This window comes from Pseudorasbora parva, chromosome 5 (assembly GCF_024679245.1).
Source record: "Pseudorasbora parva isolate DD20220531a chromosome 5, ASM2467924v1, whole genome shotgun sequence".
Lineage (NCBI taxonomy): Eukaryota > Metazoa > Chordata > Actinopteri > Cypriniformes > Gobionidae > Pseudorasbora > Pseudorasbora parva.
In genome coordinates this window covers 35375452-35400280 of record NC_090176.1, presented here as the reverse complement: position 1 = coordinate 35400280, position 24829 = coordinate 35375452, and the positions used below count along the sequence as shown (strand labels likewise).

Below are 24829 nucleotides of genomic sequence, written 5' to 3'. Positions count from 1 at the left end.
TAAATGCCTATATAATAAAATAAAGATTAATAAACACTGATAATTATATAATACAAATATATTGCAAGACTATTAACAAATTCATAGACATTTGTAAAACGCAATAAAATTTGTGGTTGCACAATCCTGACCTCTGACGTCTTTTTTTCTCCAATAGAATCTACGAAATTTCTCGAACTTGACACCCAGGAACGAGCATACTAACAATTTAAGGACCAATATTAGTATATTTTGTGTGTATTTTCCCTCAGTATCGAATAAATATATTCAATGCCATTGAGGCAAAAACCAAATGAAAGCGCACATGTATTTTAAAGCGAATAACGCCTGTCTATCATGAGATTGTTAAATTATTCAGATGTCAGGGCAGCGCGGAGGTTACCCGGATGAAGAACACATGTGCGTAAAGTGTAACTGCAGCAGCTCTAAAGCGGCTCCTCTCCTTGTATCATTCAGTCTTCTGTACTGACGGTCACGCGCATCCCTTCAACCTCCAGACCACTCTGCAGTAAGTCATTTAGAACATTATTCTCCTTTGTAAAAGAATATGAGCATATTACATTGCATACTGCTTTTTACTGGTCTGGTAATATAAAAATGAAAATTATGAGCTCAAACAGGCAGATACGTAACATCATCATGTAACGTTAGAACTGTCAGTTTGTTATCAGAATAACCGGCATTAGAGTAACAAACGTGTTTCGTACATCATATGCACTGCTTAACAGTTATATTGCAGTGTTATATCTGCTGCATTGACTAACGTTATTGTTTTACTAGCAAAACAAGTTAAGCGTAGTCTTGAGTGAAATATAGTGATGATAGCTCGCATGCTAACAAATTCTATGCATGAGGCCTAAGGATAGTACATAATCGGTGTCAGGGCTACAATAGGTATTTTTTAATAAAACAGAAGGAATACGCCGGGAAGTAACGTGAACTCATGGAGATGAAAGGGATCATTTCCGTCTCTGTCGTGACGCGAGTAATTTTGACCTTGTGACGGACGCCCTGAACACACGTGGGGTAACTTAGATGAGGGACTCGCTGCATCTATAGTCGTCTGAGTGAACCTATGTAGTGAACACATTTAAGTTTAGTTTACCTTTTTAGCTCTGCTTTTTAAAACATTTTTTCCGCTTTTGATTTCTTTTTCTTTCTAAATACATTATAATATTTTAGAAGGAGAGTAGGTTAACGAATGAATGAGTCGGGCATTGTAATCCATTCAAGGGCCAGCGGGGGGCAAAGTCTAATATTTGGAATCTGAGGTTTCATGTGACCTCGACAACAGACGTTTTTTTCAGTGACTTAATTAAATTAAGATACTTGTTAAAGTTTTTATTTATCTCTGAATCGACAAATCACAGTAGTATGTGTCTAGGCTCTGTAAATCAAAAAAGTAAGAAAAAGAGTGCTGTCGGTGACTGTTTGCCAATCAGAAACGGCTGTCTGCCAACCTCAACCAATGCCGTTAGTTTTGGGCGGGGCTACATGTTGGTCTAAAATGAATGGTTCTTAAAGGTGGGAGTTTACCCAAAAAAGAACATTTGCTGTTAATTTACTAACCTTCGGGCCATCCAAGTTTTTTTTTCTGTCACATTTTTTTGAATCTCAAAGTGATGGCACCCATTGACTTTAGCTATGTGAATCACCGAGGACCATGGTTTCAGCTAAAAATCTTTACTACTGAGGGGAAGAAAGTTACCTACATCTGGATGGCTTGAGGGTGAATAAATTAACAGCAAACTGTCCCTTTAGAAACTAGGGGGCCCAGGCACATTTCCAACGGTGACTAACAAAAGACAAAACAACTAAAAATTAAATTATATATATAACGTTAATTGTAGAACTAGCATTTAAAAACCTGTAAATGAGATGCTCATTCTGAAAGTGTTTTTTTTTTTTTCTAAAGTCATGTAAATTAACAAAATCTTGTGGGCATGTTTAAAAAGAATATGCATTTTGTCTAGTTATGCCAAGCTCTAAAATACAGAAAGCAGTAATTGTTAACTGGAAAAGGGGCCCTTGAGAAAAATTTTTGGACAATGGGGGTTGTCATTTGGCTTTTGAGTCAAAAAGGTTGTGAACCATTAGTTTTAAGGATTGGAGTGTTTTTTTTTCTCTCTCTCTTTTTTTATTTTTTATTTTTTTAAATTGAATGTTATGCCTTCTGCTCTTTCTTTTAGAAATGCTGCGTTTACCCAGTGTAATGAAACAGATGAGGCCAGTGTGCAGGGCGCTGGCCCCACACCTGACTCGTGCGTATGCCAAGGACGTGAAGTTTGGAGCAGATGCCCGGGCCCTCATGCTTCAGGGTGTTGACCTTTTGGCTGACGCTGTGGCTGTCACCATGGGACCAAAGGTATGCTAATTTGACATGTTTCTAGATAAACAACAGACAAGTTTGTAGTCATCAAAGGTCCCGTTCTTCGCGTGTTTTCGAAGCTTTGATTATGTTATACAGTGTGCAATATAACATGAGTTCATGTTTCGCGTGTAAAAAAACACAGTATTTTTCACACAATTTACTTATCTGTACAGCGCTGTTTCCTCTGTCCTAAAAACGGCCTGATGATTTCCTTGTTCTATGAAGTCCCTCCTTCAGAAACCCGTAACGAGTTCTGATTGGGCCAGCGCTTCCCGTGTTGTGATTGGACAGCAGCTTAGCTCACTTTGCCCGGAAAGGTCCCGCCTCTTACCATAACGGGGAGATGCAAGCGTTGAATGCGCGCTCTTCTCCACGTGAGAGAGCAACAAGACTATGCCCCTTATTTTGCGTGTTCTTGTGGGTGGAGGGTTAGTCAACAAACGGTTCTAGTGACGTCATTCAAGCAAGGAAGTGCAGGGGTGTAGTACAAACCGGCTGTTTGCTGTAGGCTTTGAAAGGGAACTTCTGTTAAATAAAATATCTCACTTGGCATTGAACTTTGAGCTTTATAATTTTACAGGTATTATTTATGCTCCAACAGCAACATTTCACACTAACTAAAGTTTGAAAGATGGAATCGCGAAGAACAGGACCTTTAATGGAACAAACACAACTAAATTGGCCTCTTTCCCACAGGGTCGCACCGTTATCATTGAGCAGAGCTGGGGAAGCCCCAAAGTCACCAAAGATGGTGTCACAGTTGCCAAAAGTATCGACCTGAAAGATAGGTATAAGAACATCGGGGCCAGGCTGGTACAGGACGTGGCTAACAACACTAACGAAGAGGCTGGAGACGGCACTACAACCGCAACGGTACTGGCCCGTGCTATTGCCAAGGAGGGATTTGACACCATCAGCAAAGGTGCAAACCCTGTGGAGATCCGTAGAGGAGTCATGATGGCGGTGGAAGAAATCATCAATGAACTCAAGAAACTCTCCAAGCCAGTTACAACACCAGAGGAAATTGCTCAGGTAAAATTAAATTTGACTTGAAATAGAAGTTGCAATCATTTTTTTTCTTGCCTGTTGTAATGTATATCCAAGTAAAACAACTTCTCAAACTTGAAAAAATGCAAGGCGGGACTTCAAAAAAAAAAAAGTAATACTAAAAACAGGTCATTTTGGTAGTACGTATGTAGTCCTAAATGTTGACTAATTTCTGTCAATCTTTCTTTGATATAGGTGGCCACTATTTCTGCCAATGGAGACGTTGAAGTTGGTAACATCATCTCCAATGCAATGAAGAAAGTTGGACGCAAGGGTGTTATTACAGTGAAGGTAGGCTGCTACAGTGAAAGTAGTATTTAGTACGGATGGAATGATGGTTTAGTCCTTAAAATATCTGACTCAAACTGTTATTCTTTTTTAAAGGATGGTAAAACCCTACATGATGAGCTTGAGATCATTGAAGGCATGAAGTTTGACCGTGGCTACATCTCTCCTTACTTCATCAATACCTCTAAAGGTGTGTATTTTGTGTTAAAGGTCATGTGTCTGCACCAGTATTAAGGCTAGAATGACAACAGCGTTTATTCTCTGCTTGCAGGCCAGAAGTGTGAGTTCCAGGATGCTTACGTGCTTTTGAGTGAGAAGAAAATCTCCAGCGTACAGAGCATAGTACCAGCTCTGGAAATTGCCAACCAGCATCGCAAGCCTCTGGTCATCGTGGCTGAAGATGTGGATGGAGAGGCACTCAGCACTCTGGTCCTCAACAGGTTTGTTTCTCAAACATATTCGCACAAGTCCACAAGAAATGTGTATATATATATGGTTTTATTTAAATGGAACTTTAAAAAAAAAAAAAGAAGTATGTACTGACTGGTTTTGATTGGCATCCCTCACACATAATACCATGTTTTTCATAAAAATACTTTAGATATAGTATTAGATATTTGATTATGGGAACTCCTTTAAATTACTATTAAAAGGAATTCACTTTTATTTATATTTTTAATGAGATTGTCCCTCACAAAAGTTGTTGTTGAATAAATTAGATCCATGAGAACCATATACCGTATTTTCCGGACTATAAGTCGCTCCGGAGTATAAGTCGCATCAGTCAAAAAATGCGTCATGACGCGGAAAAAAACATATATAAGTCGCACTGGACTATAAGTCGCATTAGGGCAGAGCTGGAGCCGCGCGCATGCGAGCACGCGAGCACCCGCGCGCGCATGCGAGCACCTGCTCGCGTGCACTCGCTCGTGCCGACGTGCCCGCTTCACTGCATAACCCGAGCAGAAGAAAGAAAGTTTGAAGTGAGTGAGAAACTTGTAAGGGACTGGCGAAAAGCAGAGGTTACTTTAATTGTGATGAAGAAGAAAAAGAAATCTACTTGCGGACTGTAAGCAAGATGGCCAGAGCTGAAGGAACGAGTCCACAGAGGCTTGAACTCTCTGCCGGGAGAGGCTCTGCCGCGCGAGACGAACGCTGTGAGAATCGTTCTCCGCTGCATATTTTACTACATGCTGTTTGTATTTTGCAGAATAAGATTTTCTTTATGGGAGGATTTTGTTTGTGTTCAGTCTTTCTAAGTTGTTGTCTATAAGTAAATATTAGGCTACAGGAGCAGCATAGAGCGCATTCTCGCGGCTATATGTTTATTCTTGTCAGTCAGTATGAATTAAATTTGATATATAAGTCGCACCTGACTATAAGTCGCAGGACCAGCCAAACTATGAAAAAAAGTGCGACTTATAGTCCGGAAAATACGGTAAGGGCTGTCAATAGAATATATTTTTAAAGCGTGATTAATCGCACCTGTGTTGTGATTAATCGCATGCTTATTGTGAAATTAAGTTGTCGCCATTTATCTTACTAAACACATTGGCCCTCATTTATCAAAAGTGCGTACACCCAATTTCCAGCGTACACCTTGCGTACACCCAAACCCAAGGTGACTTTAAATTTGATCAATATGGACGTTGGCGTACGGCACGCTTAAATCCTACGCCAGCTCAGGAGGTGGTGTATGCACGTTTGAGTTAGTGGGAAAATGCGCAGAAAAACCATTCCTAACACCACAAAACACACTGACAAAGATATGCTATATGACCCACTGTTAAAAAACAACAACATAGTAATTATAAACTTCAGTGTTTATTTTTGTGCAACATGGACTTCAATGTTTAATTTGTGTGACTATACCAAAGCATCTGATTTGTAGGCATGTATTCCTCCAGTCGCGAGCCTGTGCGCTTTACCTGACGGTTCATGCCCGCCTGGCCCGGCAGCTGCGCACGGACTGGGACTGAAAATAATTCAGACTGACAAAATAATAAAAATTACATTCTTCTTCTTTTAAACAATAATAATAATAAAATAAATAATAACGACATTCTTCTTCTAAATAACAATACGCGTCATTAATAATAAAAATCATAATAATAATAATAAGAATCTTACAAATTGTCATTCAGTTATTAATGTGAATGAATGGTACTCGACATCACATCATCATCACTATCGTACACCCAAATGTAATAGCCTACATGTGCCGTGGTACGAAATTAAATGCTAATTGTTTCAAAACATGTTCTGTAAAATAATGCATTGTGATAACTTCTCATCCAAACAGCTATTTAAACTGCTGGAGTGCGCTTCTCAACCTCCACACTATTAACAGTAGGCCTATTAATTTAGGCCCACATTTTGTTTTTGCAGGTGCCTTTATTCCCACTCTTTAAACTCTCAAATAAAACAATTTAGCTTTTTTCCACTTCCCTGATGGTCTTGATGGACGAGTCTCAATCATCTCAATAGTCAGGGCACTGATCAGGGAGTCAGCCCATTGACTTATGTCCTAATCAGTGCCCTGACTAGTGAGATGATTGAGACGCGCCCGATCTCCACGTCGGAGAAGTTTCGCTTCTTTGCCGTCTTCCGTGTATCCATGGCGTAAAATTAAGGCCTTGGGGGAGGCGGAGACTTGAATATATAGGGGCGTGTTATTCTAATGACGATCGTTTTCAGCCGCCGCATTTATCAAGGGCAGGTATTGCGTACACCTGGATTGCAGAGGTGCGCACATCTTCATAAATCAGGCGGTGAGAGGAGTGTAAGCATAATCTTACGCCAACATATACACCAGTTTCTACGCAAGATTGATAAATGAGGGCCATTAAGTTTGTAATAATTTGCCATAACCAAAGTAAACAATCAGATTGAGGGGTGATTCTCACAAAATTGTATTTTTGGCAAGCTTCAAAAGGATCATTGGAGACTCCAAAAGGAAACCAAATATAAGGAGTTCATATAATTCTATTATATAATACATTTGTACACACCTGAGCAGAATTCATCACAGTGAATAGTATGTGTACAGAGCAACAACAACAAGATTTTTTTTTCATTTTAGACATTTTATCTAAAATGGACATTGCACGCCTGCTCATCATATCATCGGCTCTGCTACTCATTATCATCATCATCATCAGTTCTCTCTTAATAGTAGGTTAAGTCAGTATACGGTTAACCAAATAACCGGTTTATTTAGAGTCAGACACGTCAAAAAGTGAATAACCTTAGAAATGTGTGGATTAATGCTTACTAGAGATGTGAACTGTTTGGAACGGTTTAGTCTGATTTGGTGAACTTGTAAGGCCGCCCAAATCGTCCCAATGGAGGCTAATGATCGGCGGGTGAAGGTGGGGCAAAGGGGTTTTATTCAAATTTCTCTTTATCTGACTCCGTTGAATCATAATTTAGAATTTAGGTTAGAATGCCAATTGGTTATTTGGTCATTATATTTAATAGTTTAAGTACACATTTAATTATTCCGTTTAACCCTTTGTTGAAATTATACCCAACCTGAATAATTCCAGAGCAAGTCAGAATCAATCAAAGTGTAACAATTTATTAACAGTCAGATAAATGTATAAAGCCAATTACATAATCAATTCAAAGGTAATCCATATATAACATCAAATACTCTGAAGTAAAGAATGAAATGTAGACTTCTGAAAATTACATAATGCTGGCTATCTTGAGACATCCAGCGTTACGGGCTGACCTGTTTAAAATGTCAAGCCCTGAGCTCTTTGTAACATTCCCTTAAATACCCAGAAACAAATGTACAAACTCTTTCAAATGTAAACAAGAGTTTACAATGGGAATTTGCATTAATCAAGACTTGTATTGATGCGAAGGCCAAATGGCTGAAAGCCACACCCACCATACTAAGACAAGATATTGCTAAACTCTTTAAACATTCATTATCTTTTGGTTAACTTCTGTGGAGTTGAGATATTTGTACCAGTCGCACTGAGACATTTTAAATGATATCAAACGCATATAATACTATCGTGTGGATTGACATTGTAAGAGAGAGATTTTGTGTGTATTTTCAGTGATCTCAGCATGGGAGAGGGAAGCAATTGGGGGAGAGGGGGTCAACAGGGAAAGATTTAGATTAGCTGATAGTGAGGTGAGACTTGCGTCTCCAGTGGTGTGTGAGGGGCAGTTCAGATGTTAATTTCGTTTATCTTCTCAGAGAGTCCTTGTTCCTCATTTAGACATTTCGGCATTTATAGTTTTTTCAGTCTTACAAACTATTCACTTAAAAGAACCGGTTCAAACGAACTATTCGTTCGCGAACCGGTCATCATTAATGTTCACACGTGACAAATCAAACATCCTTCCTGAGTGTGTGTGGAAACAACGCGAATGTACTGAAATGTACATGAATGCTGCGTGAGATCAGTGATCGAGAGTGCGCACGCGTTCTCTGTGCATCAATAAAAGTCTCTCACGTGCTTCCTGTACGACACATTGTGCTCTACAGAAACAATTGCAGAATACGACAGCTTGTGTTTTAAAGCAAATCACACTGTTCGCTAAACAATTCACTAAAACGTACTGAGTCTCTATTTTCTGATGTAGCCTAATCAGCCTGGCCTTCTTTACATTAGCACTGTTTTGGACTGTTTGAATGATTTCGATTACTGTATCACTGAACTCTTTCAGAGAGTTTAATGGCTTAAACTCACAAACAGAATCGCAGTTGTGATTGTAAAATCACAAACGCAGAATCGATTAAATAGCTAGAATGGAAATTTCCTCCAGGGTTACAGGTGCAGATGTTCAGTGTGATTGATAAACTCTCGACTTCTATGATCGACTGAGTGATGCAAATTTACGTTAATGTCGCAGCTTCACTTACTTCTGTAATTTATTTGCTTAAAATTATTTTAACGCGTTACCAACTTTAAATTAATTGCATACATTAACGTTGACAGCCCTTTTATATATATATATATATATATATATATATATATATATATATATATATATATATAAAATAAAAAAGTGTAAGTGCTGTAGTAATATTAGTATTTTGGTGGAAACTGCTTTTTTTGTTATTTTTTTTTTTTTGTTATGGATGGTCATTTTTTTTCTTTGTTATCAAGTCTGTTATTTAAAGGTTCTGGGTTAAAGGTCAATGCTAAATCTCACCAACAGGTTGAAGGTTGGACTTCAGGTCGTGGCAGTCAAGGCTCCAGGATTCGGGGACAACCGGAAGAACCAGCTGCAGGATATGGCAGTTTCCACTGGAGGCACAGTATGTTCCTAAGATCTTCATTTGTATTCATGATTATAAATTAACTTATTAAAATGTCTTGCTTATATGATGCAATAGTATATTGTATTGTGACGTGTATCATATCATGAAGTAGTCTTTTAACACCCCTGAACCGTTTCCAGGTGTTTGGTGATGATGCTATGGGTCTGGCCCTTGAGGATATCCAGTCCCATGACTTTGGCAAGGTCGGCGAGGTCATTGTGACAAAGGATGACACAATGCTTCTAAAAGGCCGCGGTGATCCATCAGCCATTGAGAAGCGTGTAAATGAGATTGCTGAACAGCTGGATAGCACGAACAGTGACTACGAGAAGGAGAAACTCAACGAGCGTCTGGCCAAGCTCTCTGATGGAGTGGCTGTGATTAAGGTATGAAAGCAGGAATCATATAGCTAAGGTATTAAAGCAGGAATCATGTAGCTTAGGTATTAAAGCAGGAATCATGTAGCTAAAGTATGAAAGCAGGAATCATGTAGCTTAGTTGAATGTATTTATCTGTCATCAAAAAATAACCATGCTCTTTGTTAGGTTGGTGGAACAAGTGACGTTGAAGTGAATGAGAAGAAAGACCGTGTTACAGATGCGCTGAATGCCACTCGAGCTGCTGTGGAGGAGGGAATCGTTCCTGGAGGAGGATGTGCCCTGCTTCGCTGCATCCCAGCCCTCGAGAACATCAAGCCAGCCAATTCCGATCAGAAGATTGGTAGGGACAGGAGATCTCATCCTACAGCCCCTGAAAGAAATAGCCCTGTGTTAACTTTTTAAAACGGACTGTTTTTCTTTTCGTTTTCTTGCTCTTCAAGGTATCGACATTATTCGCAGAGCTCTTCGTATTCCTGCAATGACCATTGCCAAGAATGCAGGAGTTGAAGGCTCTCTGGTGGTGGAGAAGATCTTGCAGGGCACTCCAGAGATTGGATATGATGCTATGCTTGGAGAATATGTCAACATGGTCGAAAGAGGCATTATTGACCCCACAAAGGTGTGTATGTGTGGTTGACAAACTTAGAAGTTATTTGTTTAAATCAGTAACAAATCTATCAGAGCACCGTTTCTAAATTAATATGACATGTTCAATATATCGTGACCATATTGGCTGGGATTATACATACTACCTTTTCAAAGGTTTGTTTTATGCTGACCCATACTGCATTTATTTTAATCAGTAAAAATAATGCAGTAATTGCAGGAACAACTGAGAATCATTAGTTCTCAAAAAGCTAAATTTAACGTCTTCGGCATTACATGATCCTTCAGAAATCATTCTAATGTGCTGATTTGGTGCTCAAGAATAATTTATTATTATAATCCATGTTGAACACTGTGCTGCTTAATATTTTTATGGAAATTCGGATACATTTTTTTCTGGATGATTCAAAAGAACAGCATTAATCTGAAATAAACAATCTGTTATGGCATTATAAAAGTGTTTAATGTCAATTGATGTTTGTTGAGTCCTTGCTATAATTCTTAAAAAAAATTTTTTTAAAAATTGCACTGACCATATACTTTAAATAATATGTACACGTTTATTGTGATGCCCAATACATTCTATTGTATTGCCCAAATTCATTTGCAGCATTTCAATTTATTTTTGTCTTCAATTTAGACAAAATAGTAATGCATTTTAATATTTGCTATTTACCAGTTTTTGGCCATAACATGAAAATAATTGGCTTATTTATTATCTGCCTGAATTGTAACATCTGTGCATCCCTAACAAAAACACAATGCTTTTATTAAAATGAAATTTGTCTCCCCTGCAGGTTGTGAGGACAGCATTGCTAGACGCCGCAGGTGTTGCATCTCTGCTGTCTACTGCTGAGGCTGTTGTCACCGAGTTACCGAAGGAGAAGGAGGACGCGCCGGCTGGAGGAATGGGTGGAATGGGAGGCATGGGCGGAATGGGTGGCATGGGATTCTAAACCGATCTGCACTGACTTTAGTTGGAAGGGTTGTGGGCAGGGGACATGATTTGCCCCTCCCCTTCGACTTGGAAAAACCTGCCGAAACTGAGTGTTGGTGGTCTGAACATGGAGCAAAAGAAATGGACGTTACAGTCTCCCATCCTTCCACCACCATGTCCGATCTCATCTCTTTACTCATGGCTGAAGACGTTACCCTACTTCTTTAAAGACAAGTTCCTTCTCATGTGACCAGGGATAAGTCTGTTCGCCTTTGATCTGTAACATTGTGCTCACCAATGTCTAATGGAAAAGTGCATTTAACAAATTACATAGTCATGCTGTTGTATTGTGTGATATAGCTGGTTCTAAATCAGACCCTCTGTAGGGGCTTAAAAAGTCAGGCATCTGCCTTTGTGAGCAAGAAAATACTATAAATTGTCCAGTTGTATCTTTAAAAAAATCCAATTCACTGGTCAGTTAATTTTTTTTGTACACTGTTCATTGTTTCATATAAAAAATAAAACCCTCATTTAAAGTTTACACAACCTGACAGAGCATGTACTTGTTTTGCTTTTCAGTTGTTGAAAAGGTTCCCAATGAATAGAAATACTTCTTCTTGAAGAATTCTGCTGTTTTACTTTGTTTCTGGTTTAACATCAAAAGGGATAGTTCACCCAAAAATGAAAATGGCCATTTATTCACCCCATGTTGTTCCAAATCTGTACGTCTTTTTCTTTTTTCTATTTACTGTGAAACAAAACAATACTGGTCCAAAACAATACTGGACCTTATTGACTTGAGAGATGTGTGAATATGTTTTTGTGTGTGAGTGATGACCATTTTATTTGTGGGTGAACTATTATTTTAAAATCTGAGGGATAAACATCTTTTGGTCAACAAGAGTTTGTAGGAAGGTTGAGTGGAGGGATGGGTGAACTTGTTGCACAGCAGTTTTAAAACGGCTATACAAGAATAAATGCGCAACAATATACCGAATAAAATTAGTGTGAATTAATTCTAAAGATCTAACTTTTGAGTAGTCTAGTGGTACGCAATCGTGTTTGAAAAACTGCTGTTCATTAAGAGAATTACTTGTTTTTGTTTTGTTTTTTTTAAAGCTACATTCTCTCTATGAATGTGCAACAATCATCCAACAATGTTTTGTACAATATAGTCATTAATTCTGTATTTTTTATTTAATAAAATTCAGTGTTCACAAAGAAATATTTTTTTGTCCCATCAATGTCCTAGCCATTCAGTGGCATACAATAGTAATGAACTTGTTATAGAGATGGCCTGTCTAGGACTAAAGACATTTTAAGTCAGTGTAAGACAGCACTCAACTTTATTTCATCCACTGAAGAATTGGAATGTGAAAAGTGGGCATTCCATTCTAGACTACACCCCTCAAAACACCAGCAGGAACATCAGCTGAAAATGAAGCAAGTTCTGTTTTGATTATAAGACAAACATTTGTTTCCTTTTTAATATGCACTGATGCAACAAGGAACATATTTAGAAATCAGGAACAAGAAGAAATTGGTTCATTCTGATTTCATGCCGAGTCTTGACTTTAAGGACTTATTAAAGTAATTATTTGCATGAAAATTATGTTGGTTTGAAATCCAAACTTCACTATAGGGTATGTGATTTTTATTGATGATACACTTTTGGAGCTTGACAGCACATGGCAACCAGATAATTCAACATTGTATCTAAAAGAGCTGCATTAAAAACATAAATATCTCTAAACAGGTTTGATGTAAATGACAGAACTTAATTTTTGGCCAAACTAATCCAGTTTAGTAGTTCCTATACACTTCCTTTCAAAAGTCTGTGTTTAGTAAGAATCATTTTTGTATTATTTAAAAAAAAATAAATAAAATAAAAACTGTTTCTCGAGCAATTATTCAGCATATTAGCATGAGATCTTAAGGATCATGTGACAGTGAAGACTGGAATAATGATGCTGAAAATGTAGCTTTGCCATCACAGGAATAATACATTTAGTTTTTTATTCTATTTCTAATTAAATAAATGCTACCTGGGTGAGCTTCATTACTTTATCTGAATGTACATTAATGATCAGTTAGCAAGTATAACGTAACACTTAATATTTTTAATAATGTTCAGTAATCAGTTACCAATAAGTGTTTATACTAATAGTGTTTATTACTAGTATAATATACTATATAATAGTTTTGTTTATAAATAGAATGTTCCTGTACTTTGCACACAAAAAAACAGTTGCACTTTAAATAAGGTGTCCTTGTTACAGTGAATTTATACTTTTACGTCCGAGTAATATTCATTAAGAATTTAGGGTTTGAATTAGGGTGAATTGCAAGCAATTACACACAATTTACTTTTATTACTAGTTAGTACATGTAACAAGGACACTGTAAAAGAAAGAGTTACCAAAACTTCTCAGGATAATAAATGACTGCCTCAATGAGCCAAAGTTTGTAAATAACATAATACTATTATGCTAAAACTATTAAACTTCAGTATTTTTTACACGTTTTCTGTTCAATAATAATACTAGAAATGTAGTATTCTATAACAATACGAAATCACCATTTAAAATGTAAAATGTCTCAACTCTAATGTAATGTAAGAGTTGAGACATAATGTAACCCCCCCCCCCCCCCAGCCCCCAAAATAAAAATAGTATATTGTGTGACACGAATATTCCATCGCAACAGCCAGTGTGATGTAATTAGATCTTTAGAGCCATCACTGGCACTGACCACTAGGGGTCATAAAAAGGGTTACTTGGAAGCATTCTAATATTAACCCTCACATGATCAACCTATTTTAAGTTTAGAAACTAGTCTGAACCATATGTTGATAAACAAAACACAAACCACACCGGACACAAGGCTAGGTTTTACATATAAAAATAGTTTATAAACCATGCAGGCAGGATATATATTCACCCACAACACACTCATTAAAACACCTCAATTAAAACAAAACAATAGATCCCAAAAAGAAAGGAGAAGAAGAAAAAAAAGATTATTCGGTTTTTTATAGCTCACTTGTGCACTGAAGTTTAGTCTGTGGTCTTACATCAGATATGTACACGTGGTTAACCCATAACCAAAATAAATATAGGATACACGCATACATGTTTTTAAGATAAGGATAAATAATGTTACTTTCTCTGTAAAAAGGCAGTAAGCATGATGATGCGAGCAGGGTGTGGATTGGAATCTTTAAAAGTCGGTGGTGACGGTTACCTCACTACAATCTGATGAGAGCTCTGGGAAAGGTTCTCCGTTCCCAGAGTTTGGGCCCTTTTAGAAGAAGTGGATATCGTAGATGGGTGAGCAGTCTGTTAAAAACTACATACAAATATATTGCACACCTCTAGGAGAGAAAAGGATTCTTTAATATAGACACTTAAAATCATGAGAGATTTCGCTCCCATCGAAGGAGTGAACTGGAGCCACAAAAACATGGCGCAAATTTGTATAACGCAAGGCAGCGTAGGTTTTTGTTAGCCGTTCGTTTTTCAAGCCCTTGTCTGTGCTGGTATGCAAGAACACAACAGTGTTCAACACAACACAACAAGGCGTGCAGCCTTGATACCCTTATAGCGATTAATGTGCATTTGGGTGCAGTATCTGTCAGTTTTCTGCACGTAAGGCATGCACTCAAGTTAAGTCTCCTTATTCCTTTCTTGAAATCTTAAAGGATCACCTAAAAGCTTTTAAATAAATACATCACTCACCTGTCACATAAACTGTGTAACATGATGGACAATCTTTCATAATACCTCAAAATAACGTCCTTTCGAAGAAACCCATGACCTTTGTCCACTGTGCCATTCGTGAAGCCCTTATGGTTTTTGGCAGCTGTTTTTAAAACCATGTCAAGGTCCTCATATAAAAAAATACAGCTCCTGGTGCCATATTGACAGCGGGTTTTAAAAAGTTAACATGGAGGTAGTGGGGCAGGGCTCAGTGGGGACAATCAAGCCCCCCATAAAAAGATCCAGCCATATGTTTCTTAGCATAACATTTGTTTAAATCAGCTCTTTTGTTTGGACCAGGCACTGACGATATTCAGGCACACAGCGTTCACATTCTCCTGACTGTCTTTATAATACTCTAAATGTATGCGTTCAATAAAACCCCCAGTTCCCTAAATGACACCCCCTCCCCATCCATCTGAAGCTGTGGAATGAACTACGTGTGGTGGACCTCATGGAACATGAGTTCGCGTGGGATCTGTGTCTCTGGGCCATACAGCTTGGACGCCCGCCGCTCGAAGGCTGACACCATCTGCTTCACAACCTCGTCGAAGAAAACGGTGGCCAACTGAGAATGCAGGAGCGAGCGGAACTCGAAGGAAATCTAGGAACAAACAGAAGCAGGGAATCACAGGCTGCTCACAATAAAGCTCACAAGTAAAGTTCCTCAAGTAAAACCCATAAACCTTTCAAGAGAGACCTAACATAAGCTCTAAGGTTGTTAAATGATGGTACAAGGTTGTGTAAAAGTCAGTGAGACGACTTATAAACCAAATTATTACAAAAATGTGCCTCTGTCAAACACCGGAAGCAATGAAACTGATTGGTTGATCTTGTTTCAGCATTGCAGCAAAGCCACTGTTATGAAATTTTAGGATACCATAATCAAGGCACAAACGTATTTATTTAGATTTTTCACAATGCTTTATGGAATGAGTGGATTTTTAATTTCCTCTTAATAGAAGCAAAGTAGTCTTTTTTATTTTATTTTATTTAATGATTTTTAATTTCTGCAAACACCTCTAAATATACTCCAGACATAATATTAAAGATTCAATATACACTAAATACACTTAAGACTGCTAAAAAGGTTCAGCTCTATTTTTTCGTTCCATCTACATATGCTGAGAAAAACTAAAAAGAATTGGGAGTACAAAAGCACTCCCAAAGTCAGTGCAGCTTAACTTGAGGATGATAAACCTGTTTGTGTTTGTTATACTCACAGCAAAATCGAGGGTGCATGTGCGGGGGTAGCCAGGAAGACCAGGACTGAACCGCCACACCGTCTCAAGGTTATTGAAAAGTTTCCCATCAGAGCAAGATGCCTTAAGAGCAAAAGTCAGACAGAAATGACTTGTAGCTCACACACCCGATCAACAAAATATAATAATATTTTTTTTTCCAGGCACATTTTACTAATTCCAAACCACATTAATCTTAATAACAACTATTCATTTTGTATTTAATCCTTTATATGTGAAATATAATTGTTCATGAAGGCTGGAAATGAAAAACTCCTTATATTCACGTTTGCAGAATTATTAGGCACGTTTTCTTTTACAGATAAAATAAGCCAAACATTAGATTTACCTCAGACCGAAAAGTCAAAAATTATTGAGAAGGATAATGAGAAGGATACAATACTATGAGAAGGATACAATACTAATACAATACTAGAAATTGCAGTTAAGGCATGATCATTTGACACTGAAATGCTCAGTGGGTCAGCAGGGTCAGACAAAAACAGGTGGCGCTGTAACATGTCAACTGCAAAAGAATTGAGAAATTAAGGTGAAGAATTAAGTATGAACCATCAGGAACCCTTTGGTCTCCAGTGCCATCTTCTAGTGTCAATTGTCATGCCTTATAACTTAGCCTGACATTATCATACTTAATTCTAGTTGAATTAATCAGAGTCAGATTAAAGAGTCTGATACTGCTCCATTGGGCTGAGATTATGGGGCGTATTTTAATTAGATAAACCTACAACCAATCAGAGCAACGGAGTGACACACAGTTGTCAGCAGAACTCAGCTGCAAGCACGCTGAAAGAAGTAGAAGAGGAAGATGATCTTTGCCGGTGTTTTAAGGATACACAAAGTACTTACCAACACAATTTTTTTGAGAAATAGTAATTGTAAATGCATATACGAACAAGTTCTCCATTTTAGATTTTCTTGTATTGCCTTATTATTGTATCCTTCTCATGAGCATTTAATCATTTTTGACTTTTCAGTCTGAGTTGAATATCTTTTTATGGCAAAGTTTTCTGTAAAAGAAAATAACAAATAACTGCACTAGGCGTGGTATGGCTCACAAAACCCACGGTTCGGTTCATATCACGGTTTTAGGGTCACATTTTAGGATACACAATTTAGGATACAGTATTTAAAGTTATATGTAGAAGCTGTTTCCTAACTGGCTGTCTTCTGCTTACGCTGTCTACTGAGTCCAACACATTGGCGTAACATTTTTCATGTAATCATGTCAATTTTGATCAAAAAGCACCTTTAGCTTTAATTCAGCATGTGCAGCTTTTTGCCCAAGCTTCAAAGCCTGTTTAAATTATTAAAACTAGAATTTTCACTTTAATGTTACATTTATCATGTGAACTATACTTGTATACAACATGCTATATACATGTGTGTTTGTGACAGAGTGGAACACGGTTGCATATGCAGTAGATATGCTGCCCATCATAAATCAAAGCAAGAGAATGACAGGTGTCGGAGGAGAACACCTGAAAAGGTGACAGAATGGTCGATATTCGTCTGTATTTGCAATACACGAGCCGTGTTCAGCTGCGCGAGACAAATGCTAGCAGTGTGAATGCACAACGGGCGTGCGCGACTCCCTCTCTCCATTCACACTTCGTCTGGCCTGCCAACGCAATGCTTGCACATGCGGTGTAAAGCCTGTGTTATACGACACTGGCGCATCCTCCAACTTTGGCCAGCCTTCCTTATCTCTCCCACATGCCATTTCTATGTCATGTATTCATATATTCATACTTTCCCAAAAAATGTTACCAGATAACTCAGGGGTATGCATATATTGTTACACCTCAGGGGTCTATATATTTGATTTATTTCTTGACTTGCTACTGTTAAATGGACCCACTGTAGCTGAAAATAAAGCACTGTTTTTATCATATTGTTTGTAATTTGTAGGGGTGTCCCTGACTAAGGATTTACACATTCGAATCAGAATTTTCGAACTCTCTATAGTCGACCGATAGTCGAATCATGTGTGTGTGTGTGTGTGTGTGTGTGTGTGTGTAAACCATAGACTGGGGGGAAAAAAACGGTATAAAGGGGTTGGGAAAGGCAGGACAATAGTCAGTAGGAGGCTAAGACTATTTTTATTTTACTTTACACACAGCCACCACTCTTTCTTAGGCACACAGCCACCACTTTTAATAAAGTGATCAAAACTAGGCTACACTACACATTTGTAAATTAACCGTTCTCTCATAACATTTAAAAGCCGCGATGGAAACACAGAACATCACACAAATATATAAAAGAACATTTTGATAAATAAACCTAAAAAAAATACCTGCCTAGAGAACACAGAACATCACACAAATATATAAAAGAACATTTTGATAAATAAACCTAAAAAAATACCTGCCTAGAGAAAGTACACTTTGAGTGCGTTTATATGCACGTTCTCAAGCCGATTGTGCCTGAAGGGGGTCGCACACCGGACTGAAGCTCAGTGCCGTGTCTCAGGTAAAGTTAACGTTATCTCACTTCAGGCAGACGTGAACATTATGTGCCGCGCGCGAGCTCAATTTTCAATCGACTTCTAACAGAAGAGCTGCACGATGAGTGTATCTTGTAGCACAGGGTGAAATCAGCACGTACATTCACGATTTGAGGGAAATATACATTTAATCGCCGCAGACAGGCGTCGAATGCCGCCATCGGTGTAGGTGTATATGTGTTCGAATTTTAAAGGCGCGGCGCGTCCGGTGCGAAGCTCAGTGCCCTTAAAGGGGCGATCACTCAGCGCCGTGACAAGTCTTTATAACACTAATATTGAGCACCCCCATATTGCCAAAATAGTATGATCCTCGTTTCATAACACCCGCGAAGATTCGACCATGAGATCAGTGGTCGAATACGGTCCTGCATATCGATGCATCGAATCTTCGACTATTAGGGGTCACCCTTAGTAATTTGCATGTTTTGCTTATTAAAAAAGAATAATAAACAAGATAAATTAAAAAATCTATATTGTAATTATAAAAGTACATTTAAAAAAATATTAAATTACTCCTATCATGATTTAAGATGTTGGTCATCCCAACCTGTTCAGTAAACGTAAATATTTTGTATTTAATAGGGGCATTTTTTTATTTAAAAGCAATTATATTATTAAAGCAAATATATCGAGATACATATCAAATATCGTAAAAATTGACTATATCGAGATACCCTTTTTAATTTTAGATATCGCAAAGCCCTACGTGTCCCCCCTACTCTGCACACCCGAATATAAGGTGTTTTTGATTTCCAACCTTCATAGACAATTATATATATATATAAATAAAATGAATAGTTGTTGTTAAGATTTATGTGATTTTGAATCGGTAAAATGTGCCTGGAAAAAAAATATATAATCAGAAAATAAATGTGCCTTATAATTCTGCACACAGTGTATATGCCACTAAACCACTTCCATCAATTCATAAAAAATTAAGATGTACATACCTTTACCAAATGAGGGCGGACTGTAGTAATGAGAGAGGTGTAGTTTTCTACCACAGGAGGGAAGCCCACAGTCAGCTTGGCCTTGCAAAATCCTGTGCGGCGGAATACAACGTCTGAGCGCTTGCACCAGGGCACGAACAGCAGGTAGTCTTCTACTTTGGCCACAACCTCATACATTTCCTGCATTGAGTACCTGCATGCCATAGACAAGACTGTTAGCCAGGATAATATAATAATGTTCTATGTAAATAACACCAATTGTTCTGCTTTTATTTTGGGAGTAGATCTCTTGGGGGGTGTCTTTCTACCCAGGTAAGTAGTAATTTAGCAGACACTTTAACTCAAAGTGACTTACAGTACACAGAATACAGTGGAGTAGTCCAGGGTTAAGTGCTCATGGTCACAATGGTGATAGCTCATAAACTTTCTGATTACCAGCCCTGAGCTCCTTTAGCCATTACGTCACACCACTGAATCTGCATTTATAGTCTGAAGAGTGCAATGACCTTTCCTATAAATCAAACTATAGGGGCATGGCAGCTCATAACCTCTGCAAAGGAAATTGGATGATTTAAATATAACTCCAAACACCCAAACAAAAGGTTGTTTGCTAAAGACGAGGATGGATAGGGTTGTCACTGAAACATGTTTCTAATAGTCGATTCAGACAACCAATCAGATATGATGGCACAGGTATCAGTGTGGGATTGAGTCACTCCAGAACAGAATCAAGATAGAAGAAAGGTCAAACACTATTTACAGTCACTTTTTTACACGGGGTCCATCAGAGGTAAATGTGGACACGTCCTCAGTTTAGAGCATGTTAAGAACAAGTTAAAAATGAAAGATAAGATAAAATATCCCTCACCATTTGCTTGTAAGCCACAATCAAACCATTTGAAAATGCACTGACTACACGGGTGCTTAGTTTATTTCCTGGATATTCACATAATCATTTAGAACATGCTTTTATACAAAGCTACTGACGGTACATTTATTACAAGGACTTCCCCTGAAGCAATGTATGGTTCAATGCAAGGGTACAATGGCGAATCTCATGGTTCACTCCTTACAGCCTTCTGGATACCAATACTATGCCTCAGGAGAACCATCGTCCTATAGAATCTAGTCTGAATGTAGACTGACATAAAAAGTTGGATTGTTCTAATCTGATTTCAAAAAATAGTAAGCCTGATTTATTACTCCTTGGATAATTGTTAGTTGCACAAGTTAGTTCTTAAGACTAGTTTTAATGCTGCGTTCCAGACAGCTCGAGATTTAGATTTTTCCCACCTCGTTCTTGGAAATAACTTCTGGAATGGCACTCAAAGTCACACATTCGACCTGTGAACTCAGGGTCCATCAATCAACCCCGACCTCAGCGAGATGCTTCATTTGACATCACTTCCAAGATGTCAGCAAGTTCTGCTTAAATGTGAAAACAAACTTTACCATTAGACATTACGTTTATTTAACAATACCTTTGTTTTTGCTTATCGTCTGCTGTTTTCAGAGTGATTTTAAGTTGCTTGTATTCAACAAAAAGTATTCTATTTTTTTTCCATAATTGAAACAAAATCATAATATGCTCTTGTTGAGTGGTGGCGACATTATTCGGTCAACGTGTGAAAATGACATCTGATTGCCTGGAACTCACTGGGGTCTGAAGTGGGACATTTAATTTGGGATATTCCCACGTCCAACCTCGTCTGGAACGCAACATTACTCCTACATGGTAAGCAAAATCTGAGAAGGTGAACAATACCTGGATACCACAATGCATGCTTTGAGTGTGCAAAGTTGCAACATGTAGAGATTTTGCTATTCCATAAGGCCAATGGAACTATCAAATTTAATAAAAAGAAAGAAAGAAAACCATCAAATGTATTCAATAAAAATGTTAAAGCTTTTCAGAATAAATATATGAATAAGGGGGTGAGGGGAGCTGTGAGCTAGATGGCTCTTTTCAAGTTCAAGTAACAACGAAGGAAATAGTTTAGGTTTTTGTTAGTATGTCAAAGTTTAAAGAAAACACGGTTCAAAGGAGGATGCCAACATGGCAGATGTAGTGTGTCCTGTAATGCATTTACTATGCATCTGCATACCTACAGAACATACTTCATATACTGTAGACAAGTTTTTCATCATTTTGTATGTGCACATGTGCTGCATAAATGCTGGGGCTCTATTCTGCAGGAAAGCTAGTCCTCTGCTCTAAAATTTCAGGCATCAGTTGTCAGAAACGATTCCTAAGTAACTTGTGATGACACGAGATAACAAGTACAGATCCATACTCCAATAACTCCAGATACCTAGAAAGCTGACACAATAAATATTCCCATGCCCTGTTACATAAACAACATCTGCAAGGACACTAGGGCTAATGTAATCATGGACCTCAATAAAAATAGCAACAGATCATGCATCATATCCAACTTCGTTGGAAACATACCCAATGATACGTCTTTCAGAGTACTCCTTCCTCTTGTTGAAAGACTCAGAGAAGTTGAAGAAGCTCCTGGCAGGTGCCACCACAGCCCGACCTGACACAGCCCTGAAGAGGGGCGGCACTCTGGTCATCAGAATTCCACATGAAGACAGATATCTGTTGACAAAACAGGGTGAAAGTATGTCATTCAGCAACAGCATACTTAGTACCTATACATAGACAGGTAGAGGCATTGCAAAATACTTTGTGGGATAATTTAGGCACTATCTTCTTGTTGGATGTTTCAAGATAGCAGACGACTCCTACAAGTCAGATAAGTGTGTATCTATGAAATATATAGATAGCTGTTTGCAATTAACAAGATTTGGACTCCCAATCAAGACAGAGCCTTGATTAAGAATAGTGAAAACAACTGCTCGCTCGCCTTAATCTAATCCCAAAAATGTGTTTACAGACAACAACAAAAAACAGACTACTGCAAAATTAATTTGTCCTTGTGGGTTGCACACAAACATATAGCACAACCACTGTAGTCTAATTCATGAACAACTCTTTGAAGCCAGTTCTTTTATCAAATCATTCAGTAAGATTCACAAACTGTCGAGCTAGCAGTCTGATGAATCCTTCATTGATAAACAGTAAACACACTGAATCACTTTCAGTGATCATGTCAATCTCAACATTACTAAGACATATTACTTGAGGCATCCCTAACAAATAAAAGCAACAGTTAATAAATGATATTATAATTATCGAGACTCTTTGTTACTTTGAAGATCTGAATTTGAAAAAAAAGTTAGCCAGCTGTCAACAACCTTTCCAAAATCCAAACAGCATGTGATAAGTACATGTAGCCAAGATGTGGTGGCACAGAATGTATGTACAATTGGAATTCTGTGTAAAAATGTAGCATTTAGGAGTTCCTTGTATTGTTTTAATTGTTATGCGCTGGGTAATTTAATTTACAAAGGCTTTGAATGACAAACTTTTGAAATGCTAATGACAAGTTTAAAAATGCCAATTGTGATGCAACCAACCTTACAAATTAGACCACTCAAGCAATCCACAAAACAAGCTGCGTAAAGCTGTTGTGTACTAGAAAGTGTACTTCTTGATTCAAACAGTTCATCATTAACTACAAAACCTTATGGAGTTGCACATTCATGCCGTGGGAGCATGGTTAACAGGAAATATAAGATATGCAATCCATGATATGTTAAGCTGCCCTCTATTTGTCAAGACATAAATCGAAAGAAGAGCGTGATCACTGCACTATAACCAAGTCAAGGGCAGTAGTAACACTCCATTCCATTAAATGTGTCTGATGTATGTCAGATCAATCACGTACATATCTGAAACGCAAGGGGATGGGGCTTTGCTCTAAAAATGGCACAATATCTCCTCAATGGAAAGAGCGGCACCAAAATTCATTCATGTCAGTGCAGACCACAGACACTTTAAATGGCCTTATGCCAAGCATTTATAGCACTTGGCTGCCCAGCACTTGGTATGGGTACACTAGGTCCCTGGCCACAGGTGATAAACGTCATTGCTTGGCTTGTGACGTCACATATTGTGCAGAAATATTTGGTGTCTGGAAAGAATTATTAATGAAATGATTGTAACATATTTTGTTATTTCCCCAATAAAAAAATGTGATTGCATCTGATATGCCCTATATTAAATAATTCAATCTTAACTAACACGAATAACTGTTGATGACCAGATTTTCCAAAAAGGAAAGAAAAAGAAGAAGAAAAAAAAAAAGAAAAAAAAATTCACACTTTTGTTTTTTCTCCGTATAAAAAACATTTGGTTGCATCTGAGCTTGGGGCTATATTAATAAAATAAATAAACTAGAATAACCACCAACTTCATACAGTTGATAATCAGTTGTACCAAAAATGAGAAAAGCTCTTGTTAAAAAGTTACACCTGGTCAATTACATAATATCTTAACCTTGCCACTGTCACTTATCTGGCAACCAGATATGTGACTCCCTCCAACCCCCTACCGAAAGTTAGTGTTTTTTTACACACTTATTTGAGTACGTCAAATGCATTAAAACATTGTTGGACAAAAAAAAAAGGTTTTATGAACACAAACGTGTCAAGTTGGCCTTCAATTGTATCCACTTGTAAGAGCGAAACTAACCGTCCGACTATCGTCAGTAGCTCGCGAGTTCTCACTAATCACTTCGATCTTCACATAACCGCACACAGACCGTGCGAAACATTAAACCGTCGTTAATTACCTCACTCCATTCCTGCCCGGTGTTTCTCGACTGGTTGTGGACGGTAAGTTTCTGATACATTCCGCCACCGCTCTCCTCAAACACCGGGAGCCTCTCGCCATCTTCACTTCACCTCTTTTTTCGCCTCCCGTCGAGAACTCTTTTCCCGTCTCGAAGACCAGCCTTCTCAGAGACCCGCCCTAGGATCTCATTTGCTGACGCTGTTTTTCTTGGCGTTTGATTGGTTGAATCTTCCGTCCGTCACATAGTGAGTCAACTGACGTAAGTGTTTTAATTGTGCAGGTTTGCGTGCGCAGAATTGTCACGGGATGCGGGATTGGGTTGCCCAGACTGCGCGACCTACAGTGCATAGTTAGTAAAGGTTACAGCTAAATTTGTTTGAGGACACAATGTAAAAGCATTAATAAGTCTGAAAGAAAAAACGTTAAAAACGATAAGGTTGAGGAAAATACATTTAGTCTAAAATACATAGGGTGAATTCAGAGTGATTGGGACACTTCTTTTGCCATTTAATTGACTTGGAAAAAGTGTTCCAATCAACCTGAGTCCACTTATGTCTGCCCCGTATTATAGCTGTTAAAATACTACTGAGCTATATTGAACCACACTGCCTGTCTTTACATCAATGAAATGTATATAATATAGGTTAGCCCTAGTTTGGAACACTTTTCCAAACTATGTTTCCAAAGTAGGTCTCCCTCTTTTTTAGCATTTAAGAAAATGCTCATTGCTTG

At 38.0% G+C, this 24829-nt stretch overlaps 2 protein-coding genes across 2 annotated transcripts; one reads left to right on the top strand and one right to left on the bottom strand.

The window, feature by feature from the left end:
* Positions 1–355: 355 nt before the first annotated feature.
* On the top strand, positions 356–12141 carry hspd1 (heat shock 60 protein 1). Its single transcript, XM_067444037.1, has 11 exons — positions 356–508; positions 2190–2365; positions 3068–3403; positions 3614–3709; positions 3803–3896; positions 3978–4146; positions 8891–8990; positions 9134–9379; positions 9539–9713; positions 9814–9992; positions 10777–12141. The coding sequence occupies exons 2-11, from the start codon at positions 2192–2194 to the stop codon at positions 10933–10935; spliced, it is 1728 nt and encodes a 575-aa protein (XP_067300138.1). The 5' UTR covers positions 356–508; positions 2190–2191; the 3' UTR covers positions 10936–12141.
* A 1660-nt stretch (positions 12142–13801) lies between these two features.
* coq10b (coenzyme Q10B) lies at positions 13802–24255 on the bottom strand. Its single transcript, XM_067444036.1, has 5 exons — positions 24096–24255; positions 21845–21997; positions 19393–19585; positions 15898–15999; positions 13802–15278 (listed from the first exon to the last, which is right to left on the bottom strand). The coding sequence occupies exons 1-5, from the start codon at positions 24194–24196 to the stop codon at positions 15111–15113; spliced, it is 717 nt and encodes a 238-aa protein (XP_067300137.1). The 5' UTR covers positions 24197–24255; the 3' UTR covers positions 13802–15110.
* Positions 24256–24829: the final 574 nt, after the last annotated feature.